General features: G+C 43.4%; 2 protein-coding genes across 4 annotated transcripts in view; one reads left to right on the forward strand and one right to left on the reverse strand.

The window, feature by feature from the left end:
- Positions 1–2,666: 2,666 nt before the first annotated feature.
- cahz (carbonic anhydrase) lies at positions 2,667–7,488 on the reverse strand. The gene is made up of 7 exons (XM_062481329.1): positions 7,008–7,488; positions 6,278–6,475; positions 5,987–6,105; positions 5,765–5,857; positions 5,580–5,642; positions 5,323–5,478; positions 2,667–3,582 (listed from the first exon to the last, which is right to left on the reverse strand). The coding sequence occupies exons 1-7, from the start codon at positions 7,039–7,041 to the stop codon at positions 3,463–3,465; spliced, it is 783 nt and encodes a 260-aa protein (XP_062337313.1). The 5' UTR covers positions 7,042–7,488; the 3' UTR covers positions 2,667–3,462.
- Positions 7,489–9,344: 1,856 nt separating this feature from the next.
- dlgap1a (discs, large (Drosophila) homolog-associated protein 1a) overlaps positions 9,345–20,242 on the forward strand; it is a 52,902-nt gene continuing 42,004 nt past the window's right edge. For all 3 annotated transcript variants that reach the window (XM_062481897.1, XM_062481898.1, XM_062481900.1), the window contains exon 1: positions 9,345–9,494. The gene's annotated coding sequence lies outside the window, so the exon portion shown is untranslated. The remainder of the gene's footprint in view (positions 9,495–20,242) is intronic.

Below are 20,242 nucleotides of genomic sequence, written 5' to 3' on the forward strand. Positions count from 1 at the left end.
TAGAGAAGACCCCACCCTGTTACCAGGCACACAGTGCCTGAACAAACACAGGCACACAGTACTGTACAGTGTACAGAATATACACACAGACATACAAATTCACACACACACACTCACTTTTTAGGCTACAGGACAGCATACACTAGTGCTGGTACTCCAGTCAGCATTTTTATCCAGACTTATTCAAATCCTAATGACATAACTAGTGCTCGAAGGGCACTTTCGAAGAGGAGCTGGCCTTCTACGGCATCGAGCCGGAGATCATCGGCGACTGCTGCATGGAGGAGTTAAGTACCCAGCTGGTGAAAACAGCTGTATCATTGGTTTCCATTCTCCGATCCACAGTCCCCAGACTGTGTTGAAGGCATTGTCCTTTCTAAACAGATTACTTTGCTCAGTTATGGGTCAAAACACAGTGGCCCTGCTTCTGCTTATTTTCAAAATATGGCATTTACATTGTACTCCAGACCCCAACACAACCCCACACATGCCCCCCCCCACCACCACCACACACACACACAAATACAAGCTAGACAATGCTGCTTTGTGCTGTCACTCCAAAGTTTGTAATCCAAAGAGACAAAAAAACGATTCAGTATAGTCCCTTCCAGGATTACTCAATCCTTGTGTATTGGAGAGTACTTAAGGAGACTATCTGGTCAGGACAGAAAAACCTGCAATATCCATATGTTCCTGATTACAAATGGTGCTGCTGAAGACAAACACAGCAGGCCTGACTGCAGGGGACATACCCGGGTAAGTTAACTCCCCAGCTGACACCCAGCTTTGTAGCAACATTTCCAGTAGGTTGCTGCAACATTGTGAATCAGCTGGGGGGTTAATTTACCTGGTTATGTTGCATAACATGCTTTCTGGAATACCCCCCTGGTATGTAACAGTGTTTACACTGTTTCCCCAAAGGTTGACATCTTGTGTTATGATTTGAAAATTGGGTATGAAATTGCCTAAATGTGTATAGAATATGTTCCTTTGGGCAACATGTGAGTGAGTGAAAGTGCAGTGTACTGAGTTTGGCGGCTTATGTTATATTCTATTTCACTTGAGTGCAGCCTTCCTAGAAGGAACTTGATCTCATTCTTAAACCTGAATAAAGCCCTCATATACTTCAATGGTGCGTTTGTTTTTGTGCAAGCTTCATTGCTGAGCTCATGCCATACCTCCGATCCCTGCACAGTTATTCAAGTCTAGAAAGTGATCAGTCCTTACTACTTACTAAATACTACTGTGTACTGTAGTGAATCTGTAGTGCATTTAAAAAATATATATATTTATAAAATCTTTGCGTTTTTCCTTTGAAACCTTTTACTGAAGTCCCACTGCTTGTTGACAATCAACACACCCTCAAAGTGCAATGCTGAGGATGGAAGAAGCACTAAAAAACACACTTGAAAGATGCATTGTAACAAATATTTGTGTTGTTTACATACAATTATAATCATTCACTTATTTTTGTATTGTAGTATGGCAGATGTATTAGGGATTATAGTGTTGGTACTCTCTGTGTCTAAGTTTACTTTATCCTGGTGAGATGGCCTGTGGCAAAAAACATTTTATTACACATTTCCCTTTTCCCTCAAGCAATTGCTAACTCTTTCCCTCTTCTTTATCTGATTTGATCCACATTATCCCCCCCCCGCCCCTCCATGACTCTATCTCTCTGTATTTTCTCTTTCATCCTGTTGTTTTCCCCTCTTCCCCTCATTCCCCACCTGTCTTCTCAAAACGTCTTCCTTTTCTTCTTGTTTCTTTCAGGAAAAAAGCAAGAGGCACATTGAGAGAGAGAGAGATTCGCATAATATGTTGTTTAAAATGTTAACTGCTGCATTAAAGTTGCAAAATAACAACCTTTACCTGTCCACGAAGCATGAATGAACAAAGCCAACCTTACCTCCAATCGGCCACATTAATTGTGGGGAGTCAGGTGGCTGAGCGGTGAGGGGAATCGGGCTAGTAATGTAAACCGAAGGTTGCCAGTTCGATTCCCGGTCATGCCAACTGACGTTGTGTCCTTGGGCAAGGCACTTCACCCTACTTGCCTCGGGGGAATGTCCCTGTACTTACTGTAAGTCGCTCTGGATAAGAGCGTCTGCTAAATGACTAAATGTAAATTCACTAACAAAGGCTCCTTTGCATAAGTGGCCGAAAGCATCTTATGTAAGCATGGGCACAGACATGGGCACAGACAAATAATCAGCCACGTCTGGATCATCATTACTGTAACGAGATGTGAACTGGCATCCACTACTCTGCCATCAGTGAGGCAGTGTCTAGTAAGACAAAGAATCTCTCTCTCACTCCATCTACATATCTGTCTCTACTTTTTTTTTCGACAACAATCTCTCTTTTCCAGATTTCTGTCGACTTTTACACCCTTTAAAGGGGTTGATATTGATCAATTCTCATGTATCGTGGAGGTGACAGGACTGTATTGGATTGCAACTAAGTTAAAGCCTGAGTTCACTTGTTTTTATCTTGAGCATTAATAATCAAAAGCAAACAGCATGTTTGTCATTAAAGTTGAGGTGACTGGGGTATAGGATTAATGAACCTTAGTGCTCTGTCAGAGACTGTGCTAGAAATATGTTCACTGGTTCAGTTTTCAAACGAACGGTGGAGACAAGAAGAAACAACAATAAATGCAGTCACATCATCAAATACTTTTTTATTGGTCAAATTCTTTTCAACTTTTCAACAGATTTGCACAGAAATCGACAATTTGACAACAATTCATAATTCTCTGTCTTAAAATCATCCATGGTCTTTTAAAAAGTTACAACATAATACAAGACATCAATGTTCTTAAAGGTTATATTTCTAAAAGCTAAAGATAACATTCCATTGGTCTCTTTCAATGCATTTCAGCAATTTTATTCTGATGAGTTGGGTAATGCACTGGTTGCAACACTTACTAATCTTCTTCAAATGTTTGACTCACGCAACAACATAATAATGCACTGGGTGATAGTTTGTGGTCACTCACATTATACAAACAAACAAAATACAATGAAGTTGCAATTCATAGCAACAAAATAAGTATGGAATGCACTGGAATGCATTTAGGATAGTCAAGGCATTGTATAAAATGTTTTGTCATCTGCTCTGACAGAGGCAGCTAAATGACGTTAATCTGGGGTGATCCAAACCCATCATCATCTGGGATTATTTGAGAGAGATGCTGGATACCGCCCAGCACCTTTAATCTGGGCTGGCTCTGACTTTTATCTTTTGCATTGCTGGTTTGTTGTGCTTTTTTTCTGCTGTATTGAGGCAATGGTTGGTTTGCTCAAATTGGAAGAAAGATCTTCAGTATGATGGCAGTTTGATACATAAAATGTATTATATGTTTAATCTGGAGGTTTTCTGAGTTATGGGGTCTATGGTCAGGGGACAGGAGGTCAGGGGTAAAGGTTATGGGGTAGGGGTGCGCTGATCACCTGCCGTTTACTTGAAGGAGGCACGAACTACGCGCCCCTTGAGCAGCTGCGGGGGGCGATAGTTGTCCACCATGCAGCAGGCTGCCTCCCCTTCGCCTGAGAACAGCAGGCTGCGGAACTTCCCCATCTGTCAGAGAGAGAGAGAGAGAGAGAGAGAGAGAGAGAGAGAGAGAGAGAGAGAGAGAGAGAGAGAGAGAGAGAGAGAGAGAGAGAGACAGAGACAGAGACAGAGAGAGAGAGAGAGAGAGAGCGAGAGAGAGAGAGAGAGAGAGAGAGCAGAGAGAGAGAGAGAGAGAGAGAGAGAGAGAGAGAGAGAGAGAGAGAGAGAGAGAGAGAGAGAGAGGAGAGAGAGAGGGAGGGAGAGGGAGGGAGAGAGAGAGACAGAGACAGAGACAGGGAGAGAGAGAGAGAGAGAGGAGAGAGAGAGAGAGAGAGAGAGAGAGAGAGAGAGAGAGAGAGAGAGAGAGAGAGAGAGAGAGAGAGAGAGAGAGAGAGAGACAGAGAGAGAGAGAGAGAGAGAGAGAGAGAGGGGAGAGAGACAGAGACAGAGACAGAGAGACAGAGAGACAGAGAGACAGAGAGACAGAGAGACAGAGAGTCAGAGAGTCAGCCGTTTAATTACAATGCTTATTGGGATGGTAGTAAAATAATTTGGACTTCAGAGTGCCTATATTCCCATCCATATGTAAGGATATGGGATAGAGCACGAGGCTGTTTTCTGAAAAAAACAACAGACTGAAATAATTCTCACCATCAGTCCTCATGAGAAGTGAAAACACCAGAGTTCTGAGGTCTGATTCATTTCCCCCCTGGTCTGGCCACAAACACCCAGACACCCAGCCAGGGGGAAGCTGAAGCTGTACGGTGACTATAGTAGATGAAAGGCCTATAGCATCAGCTACCAAGTTCCCAGTACCAAGTACACTTCTCTAAACACCTTCACTTATCTTAGATTGCACATGGTGTCATATAGCCCTCCCTGAAAAATTACATGTTTACTATGTTTACTTTATAGAAGCTTGCAGGAAGGCGTATGCATAAATAGCTTCTCAAAGACATATTTAGTTGGTGGAACTCAACCGAGGGATTTTTAATTCCAATGTGTCAGCTTTGTACTGTTTTCTTGTGTGTGTGATGAGTGTGTGTCTGTGTGTGTGTGGGTGTGTTTGTGTGTTTGTGTGTCTGGGTGTGGGTGTGAGTGTGCATGTGTGTGTGTGTGTGTGTGTTTGTGTGTGTGTGTGTGTGTGTGTGTGTGCACAGTAAGTGTATTTAAGATTTGCTACAGACAGTAGACTTCCAACTATATTTATAGACTTAAAAGAGGATATTTTGAGAAACAATCTGTAACCAAAGCCCGAGGGCAGACATGATACCAGTCAGCGCTGCATTGGGAGGGTGTACAGTATACCACTCAGTTTTCAGAGGAGATCTACACAAATATCACACAGTTAGCACCCACTACATAGCCCATAACGTGGCACTTAGATAAAGTAATCTGCTTTGCCAGCCTTGACCCTCCCTGTTAGCTCAGCTGCCCAATCTAAAGCTCTCTGTTATGAAACTTCCTCTGCGAATACTGCAGGATTGAACCTGAATGATTCATATTTGTACCATAATAACACATTCATCAACGTACTCTCTTAGAAACCTAATGTATATAAACTGCCAATAAAACTGTTGTTCAGCACAGGAAGTAGTCCCACATAAATACACATACAGACAGACACACAACACTTGGTGAAGATAAAAAGATGAAGAGGAAAAACAAGCCTGTCTGTAAATTGACCTCACACAGAACACTGTGGATGATGGGAAAGATAGACCTGCTGACTTATCATGAATTCTGTTGTTACATATGAGGAAGTACCTGGGCAGGGCTGACACTGATTGGCTCCTTGAGGACAATCCAGGTGACACTCTCCAGCAGAGGGGGTGTGGTCAGGGAGCCATCATACGTCCAGTAGTCCAGGGAGCCAGGCAGGATGGTTTTGGGGTCAAAGTTTGCAAAGGTGGTCTGCTTTCCCTGGGGGAGGAATTAGTGGAATTTAGAGAATCTTGAGCAAACTGGTTAGCTGCATACTTAAAAAATGCTCTTCAAAATGTAGATTTTGTTATTTTCCATACCTTTGATTTGATAGCCTCCAGACTATCTAGGACCTTCTGCAGTCTAGGGTTTGCAGCTCCAATCTAGCAGAGAGAAGATTTGACCCAAACTTAGCAACAAGCAGGTATTGTCATTTGATCTACACACTAGAATGCACAAACTAGATTGGTGCTAAACCATCAGTGAGGAGCTTCCAATAATGTACCTTTAGAAACACGCCCACCACAGCCAGTCCGTCCGGTTGGCTGGCAGCTTCGCCAAAGCTGGGGTACTTGGTGTTCCAGTGAACCAGGTGGAGCTGGTTGGTGGGGGAATTACAACATCAGCACACACAGATACTGTAGATAGGATACATAGATACTCAGGCAACATCCTATACTCATCCCTGTTGAGATTATATGTGAGACAGGAGCTCCATATCGGGTACCTCGCAGGGGAAATTGATCCCATTGACGGTGTGCTCAGAGCCCCGCTCATCACTGGCCCCCCAGTGGAAGTGGAACTGCCTCAGTCTGTAGGTGCCAGCGATGGGGCCCCCAGTCAGGGCTGAGGAGAAGAACAGTTTAGAACACACACACAAGACTCAGAACACACACTCAATCCAACTGAGCATGAACAGTCATAGTGGGTCAGAGTATTTCCTCATACTAACAATTATAAGAACAGTGCAACAGGTGTTGATGTTTAAAAGTATCAAAAAATGGCAGTGGTCCCTTACTAGAAGTGTCTCCATCATCCACAAAGTCCACCTGGAAGGAGTGCCCGTTGTTGAGGATGCCCTTTGAGTTTGAGGGATCATACTTCAGCTTGAGAGGCTTCAGAGAAGGGTCAAACTGGGCCTTTGTTGGGAGGATGTCAATTGGAGACTGCCTTGGGCCGTTGGCTACAGGAAAGCCCTCTGCCCATGTACCAGGACCTGCAGACAAGAGAGAAATGTGTGTGTGTGTGTGCGTGCGTGTGCTAATAGAACAGGTAGGCTGCGGTTTTCCAAAGTAAAGCAATATTTTTAAAGGGTTTGTACATATATGATGTTCAGTTTTGACTACTTACATTTAGTCATTTAGCAGACGCTCTTATCCAGAGCGACTTACAGTAAGTACAGAGACATTCCCCCGAGGCAAGTAGGGTGAAGTGCCTTGCCCAAGGACACAACGTCAGTTGGCATGACCGGGAATCGAACTGGCAACCTTCGGATTACTAGCCCGATTCCCTCACCGCTCAGCCACCTGACTCCCCACTACTTTACTTGACTACTTTATGAGAAGTGTGTTTATTAATAATAATTCCAACCATTCAATATGCGAACATTTGTTATTTAAAATGGTTTTCAATAGTAAGCACTGACAGGACATTCATTCATTGCAGACACATATTTGAATTGTTTGGTTTTGTCCAATGATTCAGTAGCCTTAAACAGTATGAATAGCCAAAGCAAAAATATCCCTTACCGTTACTTGGTCCATATCCCCAGGCGTGTGACATGTTAACTGATATGTGCTCTTGTGTAATTAATGGTATATTCCAAACTGGAAGGCTTGCACCTCAAAGCAAGGATCTACAATTTTGTGGTGAAACCTTGGACAGCAAGTGTCAGGGTTTATATAGACGACCCACCGGCAAGTCTCACACCTAAAGTCGGTGGGCTTGGCCTCGCTGTCGTAGAGCGGACCAGTCATCAGAGGAGGTGCTCCAGGGCCATCCGTAGATGATCAGCGTCATATAGTCTTGCACCTCCTCATCCCCGTCCTCGTGTTAGCAAAGCGCAGACGGAGATGGAATGAATGAAGTACACTGTGGACCCTGTAGACCGCGGGCAGTCGCGGAGCGCATTCCAAACATGTATCTTCGCCAGAGCTTTGATGTTAAATTACACACGTCTGTATGTGGTTGCTTTAGCACGGTCTCCTTGGCAGGCGTCTTATTGCAATATCCCGAGAATAGATTTTATTGTATTTTGAGAAGAAGGCATGCTGGTGTCACTGACCTTGGGATGTTCCCTGATGTATTTAGTTTTTGGCAGATACAGAGGATATAGGCTATATAAACGTGCATATCGTGCACGAAATAACGGAAAATCAGTCGGGTTGCCGCGTTGATTTCTTCGGTGAACTATAAATAATGTGCCGCTTCCAGACAGAGTATAACCCATATCTTAAAGCGCAATCGCCTTTCATCCGCCAGCGTATATTTTTTAAAGGGGCCATTACATGTTATATTCATATATTTTAAATTGAACATACTCCGGTCAACACGCCTACAGATAAAAAGACCTAAATACGTAAAAAGACTGAAATATGTCTATACTATTATATCATACTATTTTACTATACTAATGGTTACGGTTACCATTTAAAAAAATACATGAATTTATATTTGTGTTAATTTCCACCAGTCGGTTTGGGTCGGATGCAAGCACAGAACACTGAGGTACCCTACGCATGTTCTGCCATCTAGTGGTAAAACATGCTATATGCAGCACGGCTCCGATTGGTTGAGAAATCCTTAGAACCTGGAATGATGGAGAGCGCAACTGTAGTCTACACAAGGACATTTAATCACTGGATTCAGAATACCTTCTCTGAATGAATCTGATTGTGAATCTGATTAGAGCAGCAGTAGCATTCCCCAAAACATCTAAGAGCAGATTTCCTGAATTCACCTCCCCAGGAGACTATGTTCGCTTCTGCATGGACAAATCAGCCACAACATCTCAGGAGCCAAGTCAATCAGATACATTCAGACCTGTGAAAAGATGTAAATGACTCTTTCATGCCACAGATGTGATTTTGTCCCTGGCGTGGGGAAGGATGAGATGGGGGAGCTGACAGCTCAGAGTGAAGCATCATACACCATGCACTAGCACTGGGGAGGTTAGAGTGTGAAACTAGCTCATTTAACACTTCTGCTCATTCATCTCTCTGACAGGATGGGATATGACGTCAGGAGTCTTGGTAAACCAATGTTGAGGTTACCGGGGTTGTTGTTATTACAAGGTATAAGGCCAAGCACTGGCCGAGCATTGGGTACGTTTCATAAAAGCAGCTATAACAATCAGTCATATTCATTGGTGACCTAGGAGAATGAGAAACGCAGGGCAAATTATGTTCATTCCTTCAATTTAGTCATTTCTGTGATTGTGTGGCATTTAGATTGGTTTGGTGTATATTAAGCATGCAGCACTTATAAATTACTTTGATATTATGAAATGGGTTTAAAACCATTTGCAGGGTAGCTCCAAACTTCCCACCATACAGTAAGAGAGCTGACTTTGGAGAGTGTGCCACACAATGCGTGACCAACATACATAATAAGGTTCTGTCTCGTGCACAGTAGCCTACAATGAAACAGTAGTGGGTAGGCCTATTAGACCTTAGTGAGTGACGAATAGGCTGTCCATCAATTTTAACACTAACCAAGAAACACTCAGTATTTTCTGCTTCTATTGGGAAACTATATAGACAAGCTACATATTCTGATTCAGCGTGAATCTGTGGTACCTTAAATGACCACCTGAATACGCATTTGTTTTGTTGACCATCAACTCAGTCCAGTGAGTTGAGTGGTCCTCAATCTCGCGCTGGTCTAGATTGAGCGCCGCTCTTGTTGCAAGAACCAAAATATGACCTGGATCACATTTTAGAGTGGCACAGGTATTAACTACTAGCATAATTGTATCGCCGTCGAAAAACTCCACGTCGGGTCTTGTTGGTATCTTGATTTCCGCTACATGCTTCCTCTCCTCTCCGCGCTGTCGCGCTGCAGTAGCAGCAACAGAGCGAGCCGTCAGGTGCGTGGATGGAACGGAGGCTCGTGCAATTTGATATCCACATACCATCAGTCGTTCTCTTTCATCATTTCAGATTCGATACAGACGTCATTTAGGATTTACTCCATTTCTCCCCATTCATGAATTATGATTTGACAAGGAACTGACGGTAAGAAAACAAAATATTTCTGAATTTTGAACGTCTTTCGAACGCATTACTGTTTCAGGCTCTGAACTGTATTTTTATATAGTTATCCTTATATTGACTGACTGAATGGCCTTCACTCAGACAACTACGTATGCCTAAACAATTACATTTTTATAGCAGAATAGCAGTCTACCCCTAAACACCGCAGCCACAGCCATACTCTTGTGCTGAACTGTAGGCTACATCCTTTTGCGCTCCAGATAGCATTCACAGCGCTGGGTGAGTCGTTTGTGATGATTAACACAAATGCAGGAACACAGTTGGAACATTAGTGTTGTATCGGGATTTTGTGACAAGCTTATTCTCATGTTTTCAGTTTTTTTCTGCTGGGGTGGAATCTAAGTGGAGCAAACCCATCTACAACGGTACTGTTTAATGAGTGAGGCTTAAAGTTGTGAGCTTCATATTTTGCTATGGGCATGCAAGATAAAAGGCAGGCTCTAATGATCAATTTTCTGTCAATGGCAACTATTTTTCAACAAGGAATTCCCAAAAAACATTTAAGTGATGGTTACTGTTGGCTGATGGAGTTTGTAAAACGGATGTGGGCGTTCATCGCGTCTTATTCACTTCCCTGAAGCTAAACCCTTAAAAGTGTAAACGAGACACATTTATTACACACCCACATTCAGAAATGCCATGTGCTGCAACTATTTGTCAGAGCATAGGCCTGCTGTTTTTCTCCTGTGTGAGATTGGAAGAGAGATAAAGAGACATTGTGTGCGTGTAGGTGTGTGTAGGTGTGTGTGTGTAGGTGTGTGTGTGTGCGTGTATGTGTGTGTAGGTGTGTGTGTGTGTGTGTCTGGTGAGAGATTTAAAGAGAGAGAAGAGACTCAGAGAGAACTTGGGACCAGTGTAAGGTTATTGCCTCCTGACAGCCAGCTTGAATTGGAAAGGTATTTGATTTATGAGCTTAAAAATATTACATTGAAGTGAGACAAGGAAATTGACATAGGGGTTTGAAGTTAGATTTCATCTTGAGTGCTTTACCTAAGGAGTATTGTACGGTAGACATCAGGCCATCAGTTGTCAGTTGAGTCCTTGTACCTGATTCCTCTGGGTTTCAAACCAGCAACCCTGAACTTATTGGTCAAACTCTACCGCGGGACAGAGATCCACAAGTATTTGTAAATTCTTTAAGAAAGGCCGCATTTCTGAGTCAGTCTTGACAAAGCTGCATTAGTATCATGGAGAGAAGTCAGGCGTCATATTCATCCTCCGCACAGTCCCGCGCTCGCTCGCTATGTGTCAGAATTATTTAAGGATTACAGAGATGTCATTTGGAGATAAAGATAGACAGCATACGTACACAGACTGCCCCCACAGCCAATATGCTCTTTTTGTCGCTCGATCATCCAACACACACACACAGACACATACACAGACACATACACATACACACACACACACACACACACACACACACACACACACACACACACACACACACACACACACACACACACATACACACAGACACATACAGACACACACACACACACATACACATAAGACACACACATACACACATACATATACCCATACACTCTAAGCCTGTATCCACTCCTACCGACCAGTACCAGTACCGTAACATTACGTAAGCCAGTTGATAAAAGAGAAAGCTCTGAGTAGGTTACACACTTTCTTGGAGTTGCCTAATGTCGGTGAGCAGCACACTCAATTCGTTCTAAGGAATAAATGACAACCTGGTTCTGGAGGGGGGAAAGAAACGAGTCAAACTATTTTGGAGGAGAGCAGAAAGGGGGGAAAGAAATGGGGGTGAAAGAAAGAGAGAGCGAGCCGAGAGAGACAGCAAGTGGGAGGGAGAAAGGGAGACCGGGAGAAGAAAAGAGAGAGAGGAAGAAGAGGAGGATAAGACTGGATGCATAATCATATTCATTAGAACCAGTCAGTCCACTGTGTCAAGTCAACTGGCACAATGTCGTTTCGTCTCTGAACAGCATGTCTTCACTATGCTCAGCCCGAAAAGAAGCTACATAACAGTACAACAGGGAGTCAAGTGGCTGAGCGGTTAGGGAATCGGCCTAGTAATCACAAGGTTGCCGGGCCAAAATGACGTGTCCTTGGGCAAGGCACTTCACCCTACTTGCCTCGGGAGAATGTGATTGTACTTACTGTAAATCGCTCTGGATAAGAGCGTCTGCTAAATGACTAAATATAATATAGAACAATGCAGAAATAGCCTAGTGGCTGGACTTTGATTCAGACCTACAACCCCCCACCAGGATGGAATGTGATGTTCTAAGATAAGCTCTGAAGAGAGAGAGAGAGCAGCCCAGGCGGACACATGCAGCGTTTCACAATGTAGTCCTTTTTTTCTTAGTTGTATTATTTCATCTGAGGAAATATACTGGAGACAGCTACTACTATTCAATGCAACCAATGACACATAGAGAGAGCAAGATCCTGCTGTTGAATTGCTCCAAGGTTTTCTTCTGTAAGGATCGTTTTCATTGTCTTCCCTCACAGCTGGGTCTCTGGTGTTGGTCTCCGTTGGTTATTGTAAAGCCCTTTATGACATGGCTCAGTCTGATACTTTAACGGACCTCCTTGTCTGTCCTCCTCTGCTCTCTGGAGTGAGCAGCTATTGTCTGCTCCAACTCACTTCCCAAACAAAAGGTCACATGGAGGTGTCAGATCAAGTGTGGGCCACTTCCCTATCGTCCACCGGGAGGTGTGTTTACCTGTCCAGGGTTTTCTAAGCTCACATGTTTGACTGCTGCATTATGGGGGGTGAGGGGTTGCATCTGGGATGTCTAGGGGATGGAGGGACATAGAAAGACTACGGTTGGTTTGTACTGTAAAAGGAAAGCACTGTACAGGATGAATTTTACTGATGAACGGTAAAGAGAATAAAGTTCATTAATAGTGCATTCGAAGCATTCATGAGTGTCGTGAAGTTACATTTATACGTAAGTTATGACATACTATTTGATGTTCTTACGTAAGTATTTACAACTAGGAGGACATCTTTTAAAAATGATGAAAAATGCCTCCTTGCATTCAGTGTTGTTCAGTATGATGGCTCAAGGTCTGAGATGAGCAGAACATGTGGTTGATTCCGATTGATTTGCATAACCCACTGCCTTTTGCATGAGGTGTTACGGTATTCCTCTTCAGAGGCTTGTAAATGAGTGTACAACAACACACATAGTACCACCGTAGCTCTGCCTGTTGAAGCCGTACTGCTGCAGCTGCCGGGGTTTCCACGGTGACCAGTGGGAGGAGGGGCACGGCGTGAACATCAAGCCCGGCTGAGAAGCAGCTTTCCCTGCAGCCCATCCAAATGCTCCCCATGTATGTTGCATCAATCAACCAAATGCACATTATTTCCAGTGTACTGAGGAATGGTACAGCATTGAAGCTTCGCTTTTAGAATGTACAGTAACTCCAGAGCAGGATTCCGTCTGATATGTTCTTCACATGACAGGCAGGGTGATGACTCATGCTATAACCCGTAACAGGCAAGGGCAGAGGAAGTCGGGGCAATCAGAGTCTCCGCTTCTTTAAGGATGAAAGCAGTCAAGTGAAATGACCCCCAACTGAGACTGTTATGAACCTTCATGCATCATGTCTTGATGTTTGAGTGTGTGTTTGAGTGTGTGTTTGAGTGTGTGTGTCAGTGAATCGTCTTCTTATATTGAACTGTGTGAGTGGAAACATTCACCCCCATGCCCTGTCTTTAGCCTTTCTCTGTATTAGAGAGCCAAACACTTTGATCTGTATTCAAATAAAGGGATTTTCCCCAATTGCTATTAAGTTATTTAACTTGTATCTAACAATCATGAGCGACTTCCTTGTAGGCAGATAGATTGGGGGTCAAAGTAAAGAGAAACCAGTCTTTGACTATCGTGCACCAGATTGTTTAGTCCCAGTCCTAATCTAATACACATACCATTTGAGATTGTTAAAGTAATTGGTTAAACTCTATGAACCAGGCTCCATCAGAGTGCAGGAAGCCAACCGTGTATTTGTGTCTGTGGTCTGTGAGGAGGGTTAGTAGGTAACTGACCAGAGGGGCGTGTGGAGGGTTTCACTGCTACATCTGAATCACAGCCAGTCTGGCTGTCACAGAGTTCATGGTTTGGCACCTTTACTAGTCTTTTCAATCCGGTGTCTTGTTTTTCCTCAAACCTCTGCTATTCTTAGTCGAGGAGACAGAAACCCCAGTTCTCATTTGACAGGTTGTGTACTTGTGTGTGTGTGTATGTGTGTGTGTGTGAGAGAGAGAGAGAGAGAGAGAGAGAGAGAGAGAGAGAGAGAGAGAGAGAGAGAGAGAGAGAGAGAGATGGGGATGTGATTTTGTGTCAGTTCACCGAATGTTCATGTTTCCCACGACAATGAGTTGAGGAAGGATGGTAATTATGTGCAGTTATCCGTGACCTGTTGCAGGAGAAAAATAATATTTTAATTTGAGGCTCGTTGAATCATCTGAACACATCTAGAGTTTAGGGCAGTAAGTTTACCATAACATATCTAGTATCTTCTGCTTGCTCTGTCTGTATCTCTCCATCTCTATGAATGAACAAAATTAAGACCTGAAAGTGAAAAGCACTCACCCTAACCCTGCCTGCAAATTGAAAAACTGATGATGTTGTTTCAACTGATAGAATCAGACATTTGAATAAGTACTGTACCAGTCTTATCCTCAAACGCAAAAGCACAAAAAAAGTACATAGGGTAGGCTGCACAGTATGTACAGTTGGCAGTGTTGTTTACATGCTTGTTAAACATTAAAAGCAGTGGGCTGAGTGAAAGACCACGAGGGATACACAACTGAGCTTTGTAGAGAACCGTACGTGCAGGCGAAGGGGTAGGGGAAAAGAGAGAGAGCAGGAGAGATAGAGATGGGGAGAAACAGAGAGAAACTGAAGGGGGAGACATAAAGGAGAGAGAGAGTGATTGAGGGAGAGGAGAAAGAGAAAGAGAGAGTTGAGAATCTTATCAGGCTCCTGACAGCCTGAGCAATGGTATGTGGTATGTGACCTGTTTAGCAGCACTGGAGAGCTACACCTCTATCTCTCCCTCTCTCTCTCTCCTTCTCTCTCTCCCTCTCTCTCTCTGTTTCTCTCTCTCACACACACACAGACAGATACACAAACACACGCAGACATACCGGCCACATACAAACACACACACACACACACACACACACAGAAAGAGACACATGCAGCATGTAAAGAAAATAAAGCTCCCCTCTGGACAAACATGAGAAAGAGAAAGCACAACTGCACATTGTGTCCTTGAAGATGGTGCACACCTAATGAAAGTATCCTCAGAGCCAAGCTCGCTCATGCTCCTGTCCACTTCAAGTGTGCTATTCCTGGAAGGCTTTCCTGAAACCCCCACGTATGTTTTTTCAGGCATAATAATGTATTATTGAGTAGTAATATTATTATTATCCCTTACAAGGGGGGTCAGATGGCTGAGCAGTTAGGGAGTTGGGCTATTAATCAGAAGTTTGTTGGTTCGATTCCCTTCCGTGCCAAATGACGTTGTGTCCTTGGGCAAGGCACTTCACCCTACTTGCCTCAGGGAGAATGACCCTGTACTTACTGTAAGTCGCTCTGGATAAGAGCGTCTGCTAAATGACTAAATGTACAAAGGAAAGCTTTCATATAATAATAATATGGCGGTGTCAAGTATTTAACCTCTCTCTGTGGATAATATTATGTTCTATTCTATTTCATCAGTGAATAATAGTTTGTGATCTGAAACTGAGTTATGCTAGTTACAGTAATATTGTCAGATTATATGGTCTAGTCCGTTCTTCAAGACTAGGATCACAGTCTTCGTCATTGTCTGGTAAACTGCCAATCTATTAATCATGGTTTATCACTTACTGTAATCCATGCTACATATCTGTTTAACCAATGAGCTTTAAAAGATAAGATAAGACTTTATTTATATAGCACATTTCATACAAGAATTGCAGCTCAAAGTGCTTTACATAAAATCAATAAAAACAATATTATAAGTAATAAAAGTAATAAAGCCCTTCTGAACACAGTCCACAGTCTCTGCGGTAATCCAGAACACACAAGCCGCAGTCTTTTTTAGAGCAGTCCAGAACCTATGATTATAAAAAAGGGCAGAAGATTTTATTAGAAACATCCAACAATTGTTTTTTGCTATTAATGGTAATGTGTGTTGTCATGGCAGACGGGCGGAGGGCAGTTAAACGCAAGTCAGCATGGGCATCATGTGTATTTATGTGGTCTAGAACGCTACTACCCAATCCTACAATGCAACAATCCAATACTACAAGCCATGTTCTATGTATGTCTGTATTTCAGTCATTAGAAAATAACCTCTTGACTTAAGCCATTAGAAATATTCCACACTATGAAAGATGTGGTTCTATATTTTATTGGCAGTGCCGTTAAATTTCCAGACAGACATTCAAGCGCTAACATTGGCTTTGCCTCACAATCCTTACATTGAAGGTGAGAGGAGGGCCATGTCAGTAGCAGGGGGAAACGCCAGTGCAGCAGCAATGGGTAATGAATCCAGGACCATGGACAGCTCCTTCCTCAGAAGCAGCACCACAGAGCTTGTGCTAGCGATAGTACAGCACAGCTTTAGAGGAAAAGTCACAGCTGCATTATTGATGGGAAATGGCTGCCCACTGAGAGAATTTCGTTTTTTCATTCTCAACATCTTTAGCTTTGTGCCAATCATATTAAACGGTTCCTTTCTCATACAGTATCACACAAAAGTAGCTGTTTAGATGAATTTGTCGTTATCTCTTGGAAGAAGGGAAAAAATTACTTTTAGTTCATGTGGAACTGCACTGCCATATATAAATTATGAATACAATATACAGTACTTCCAAACTGTAGGTATTTTTGGTGTCATACTGACCTGATTCTCTGTAGGTTGTGCTTGTGTGTGCATGTGTGTCTTTGTGTAGTCAGGAGTGTTTGTAGGGAAAAAGAGCAAGCTGCATGGATGCTTGCACACACACACACACACACACACACAGTGAATAAGAGACATGGGGCATTGTGTGACGTCGGCAGAGTGACAGCCTGAAGGAGCTTCGGGCTGGAGGAGCAGGAGGAGGTGGAGGACCAGGAGGAGGTGTAAGAGATGGAGGAGTAATCATCTGAAGGCTGGAGGAGCTGGAGGACCAGGAGAGTACTTGAGAGGAAGAAGAAGGAGGAGAGGAGGGGACTAGTGTGTGTGTGTGTGTGTGTGTTTGTGTGTGTGTGTGGGGGGGGGGTGAGAAAGGACTACATGATTGCAGGAAGTGGTTGTTACTGCTAAATGAATCGAGATGAAGTAAAGAATGAGGAAGAATGAGGGAGGAAGCAAAGTGTGAGAAAGAAGAAGGGATGGGTGAGTAGGAGTAGGAATGGAGGAGAGGCACAACGTGCGAGTTTCCAGAACATTCCACTTAGTTCTGAAGAGTGGCATCACCATCAGCAATGTTGAGTCATTCCATCTGAAGTTGAGATTCTTCACGTCATGCAGAAAAGGATTAAACACCCCCACACACATCTGGATACCCTCAAAAGCACCCATAAACAAACGCACATACATTTGAGAGCTCAGACAAGTTGTGTAAACTGGGTCTCCTGTAATCAGATCAGTCACCCTATGATAATATCGCGACAGCAAATTATGCACCTGCGCTTCCTGCGAGCGAGCAGGCAGACATCCTCTCTGCACAGCAGGGAGTCGGCAAGGGACAGGTGAGGCGGATGCAGGGAATAAGAGAGTCAAAGAGAGGGAGAAGTGAGGCAGGTGGAGACAGAAAAAAGGGATGGAGAGAAGGAGTGAGCCGTTGATGGAGGGAGAGACTAAAAGGTATCTGTGAAGACAGAGTGTGTGGCACAGACAGGGAGACAAGGAAGAAGGGAAAGCAACAGAAAACAAAAAAGAGGGAGAGTTTATAGAGAAAGAGTGTTTGAGAGAGAGAAATTATAAAAGCTGCTAATCTCGTCAGCATGGGGCAGAATGAGGTAAATTGCGATAATTGTTTTGTCAGCAGCACCCATCATACTATCCACGGAGCAGCATTTAGCAGAGGCTGGGAGGCAAAGTGAATTCTGAAGAGAAACAATAAAGACAACAGTGCATCGATCAATAAGACATCATATTTGAGTTCACTATCAGCATGCAAGGGAGCAGTTTTCTGGCTAAAGATCCGATTGTGCATTTTTCAAGCACTTCTAATCTTTATCTAGGACACACTGGGATTAGAAGATGCCTGGGTAAAATCCTGCTCAGGTTGTGGAAACAATCAGTTTGGCTAAGACTGATTTGTCACAGTGAACTTCTGTAGTAGGATGGAGCAGTGACGAGAGACATCTCTAGATGTCTTTCTGTAGTAGGATGGAGCAGTGACGAGAGATATCTCTAGATGTCTGTAGCTGTCTGTGTTAGGTTCCCCGGATGAACTGAGATCATGGTTCAAACTACTTTAAGTGTTTTTATTTTTAGAAAGTACACCTTCTGCATGTTTAAAATGCGGTTTTGAACTTCAAAGAATATATTTGTGCACCTACAGTGTCATGACTATTAGTTGCCACTGACTACAGCAGCTTCCCAGCTTGGTGAGCCGGAAACCCTAACCAAGCCTTCAGAGATCCACCCTGCTTGAGACATAGGAAGAATATCCAAGCTACTGTGACATTTACCGCCTCTTTGGAGAAAGGTCACGCAAATCCCAGAGCTGTAGGAAGAATCTAGAGCCAGGTGGATGTTTCCTTCCTAACCAAAGACAGCAGAACAGCAGCTAGGTTCTCTCCGTGGTCACTAACACTGTCTGGGATGCCGATGACCCCGGGATGCTGTGCTGTAGTTCTGGTGTCCTGACTCAGATCGCTGTGGAGCTGCTGTCTGATCCGACTGGAGGGTGGGGAAGGAGTGGGATGGATTGAAGAGGATGCTTCTTTGATGGAAATGTCTGCCACACCTGTTGGATGGCTGTAGGATTACTCTTAAATCATCAATTATAAATTCACGTTTTCCAAGCTTGGTTATGCTCTCGTAGTTCATTTAACCGACTGGGTTCAAACTCGAGTTCTCCCCGGGCTACGAGACTAGAGTGCTATCATGTTAAACTAAAGCCTGAGGAAGCTGATACACCAGTCTTCAGTTCTCAAACAGGATAAGTCATCAGGTTTTGTAATGATGGTGTTGAACAAAATCTTTTTAGTCACACATAACACAAATACCAGCTAGCTTTTGCCCTACCCTGAAGCATTAGCTAGTCATCGCTGAAATATACTCACTGACAGGCTGACTGAGTCAAGACACAGTTTGGACATGCCCACGGAGGCTAGCTCCATGACCTGGTGATTTATCATTCTGACTGTGCTATTCTGGGTTTCATTAGGTTTTGCAAAGGAATAAAAAAGATTAATATCTACAAAGCTTTTTTTAAATCCCCAACATGAAAGATGAAATGTAGTGTATTTAATCTTCTTGTGACGTCAGCTACTACACAGGCATTCCTCCATTGTTCATTTGAGAAACAATCTGAAATCGGGAACTGTGTCAAAATACTCAGCAGAATCATTTCAATTTCAATTAGTCTGAGCAGACTTTCATTTGTCTGGTACAATGTAACCAATGGCCCATCAAAAACATCCCTCCCCCACTTGATACTCCATGCAGACGATGTGGGCCCAATTGTTCTCATCTTACTGTATAGCTCAGGGATTTGATCCTAAACAAACAATTATTTGTAACTAAGCTAAGTTTGGACCAGTCTATGGTCGCCAGGGTGAGGGGATACCATGTTGAGGAAGCTGATACACATTGGGATACCCCTCCTTCTGTGCAGCACAGCCCTGGTGATCTATACCGGAAAGCAAGCCATGCACCTTATTCATCTCTTGAAGACATTGTGTGACCAAAACAGGAGTTGATTCAAAGCTAAAGATACATTCAGTTACTGGAGAAGCAGAGTTGTTTTTTTATTTTATTTCAAAGACCTAACTCGAATCCCACGCTGGCCAACTCTGGGAGTTTTTAATGAGGATCCACATCCTGCATGTTTTCTCATTATTCCTCTGCTGGTTCATGATCCAAATTTAATCTTTTGACAAAGGCCAAAAGATCGTCTGAGGCCCACACACATACACATTGCCATGAGTCATGCCTTCACTGGCCTAGTCTCCCCCACTCTCCAAGAGAAGCAGAGGAGAGGAGGAGAGAGGATCAAAGATCATGAGAGATTATAGTCTCTGCTGCACCTGCTGGTTAGGTGATGAAGAGGGCTTCTTCCACGACCATTGAACAGATGGAGTTACAGGTAGAGGAGAACACATCTCTATACAGAATAAAGGTCATTTGAACTCATTTCGGATGCAATTCGTTGGAGTCAGTCTGTACTGGATCATGTTTGGGTTTGAACGGCTTCTTCTATTGGTGTGCAACATGCTGTATGAGTTCTAAAGGTTTGAGAACTGAATCGCTAGCTGTGCTTACAGAGATGGCCTGACTTATGTCTGTGTAGTATAGGTGGTTTGGAACCATGTTCTGTCATGGTGAGGTAGCCTTGAGAGCCCTTATCAGGTCATTTATTTAGCTCCAGATATTTCTTAATGGGGGACTATTGGGAGAATTACCTAGTCAGTTGTTATGAGGCTCCTAAAGTCCCTTCCTGTAATCAGGCAGACTAATGTGTTTAAGCTATTACGTTTTGTGTTGGTCAGGTGGTGTGTATGTGTCTG

The sequence above is a fragment of the Osmerus eperlanus genome, chromosome 16, assembly GCF_963692335.1.
Source record: "Osmerus eperlanus chromosome 16, fOsmEpe2.1, whole genome shotgun sequence".
Taxonomy (NCBI): domain Eukaryota; kingdom Metazoa; phylum Chordata; class Actinopteri; order Osmeriformes; family Osmeridae; genus Osmerus; species Osmerus eperlanus.

What these genes read in the sequence shown, in the direction of transcription:
- cahz (XM_062481329.1), bottom strand. Translation starts at nt 7,041, where the DNA reads ATGTCACACGCCTGGGGATATGGACCAAGTAACG. An exon ending in GGATGATGGAGACACTTCTA is followed by an intron (nt 6,106 to 6,277) that starts GTAAGGGACCAC and finishes TCTTCTCCTCAG; the next exon opens with CCCTGACTGGGGGCCCCATC. An exon ending in TGGAGGCTATCAAATCAAAG is followed by an intron (nt 5,479 to 5,579) that starts GTATGGAAAATA and finishes TTCCTCCCCCAG; the next exon opens with GGAAAGCAGACCACCTTTGC.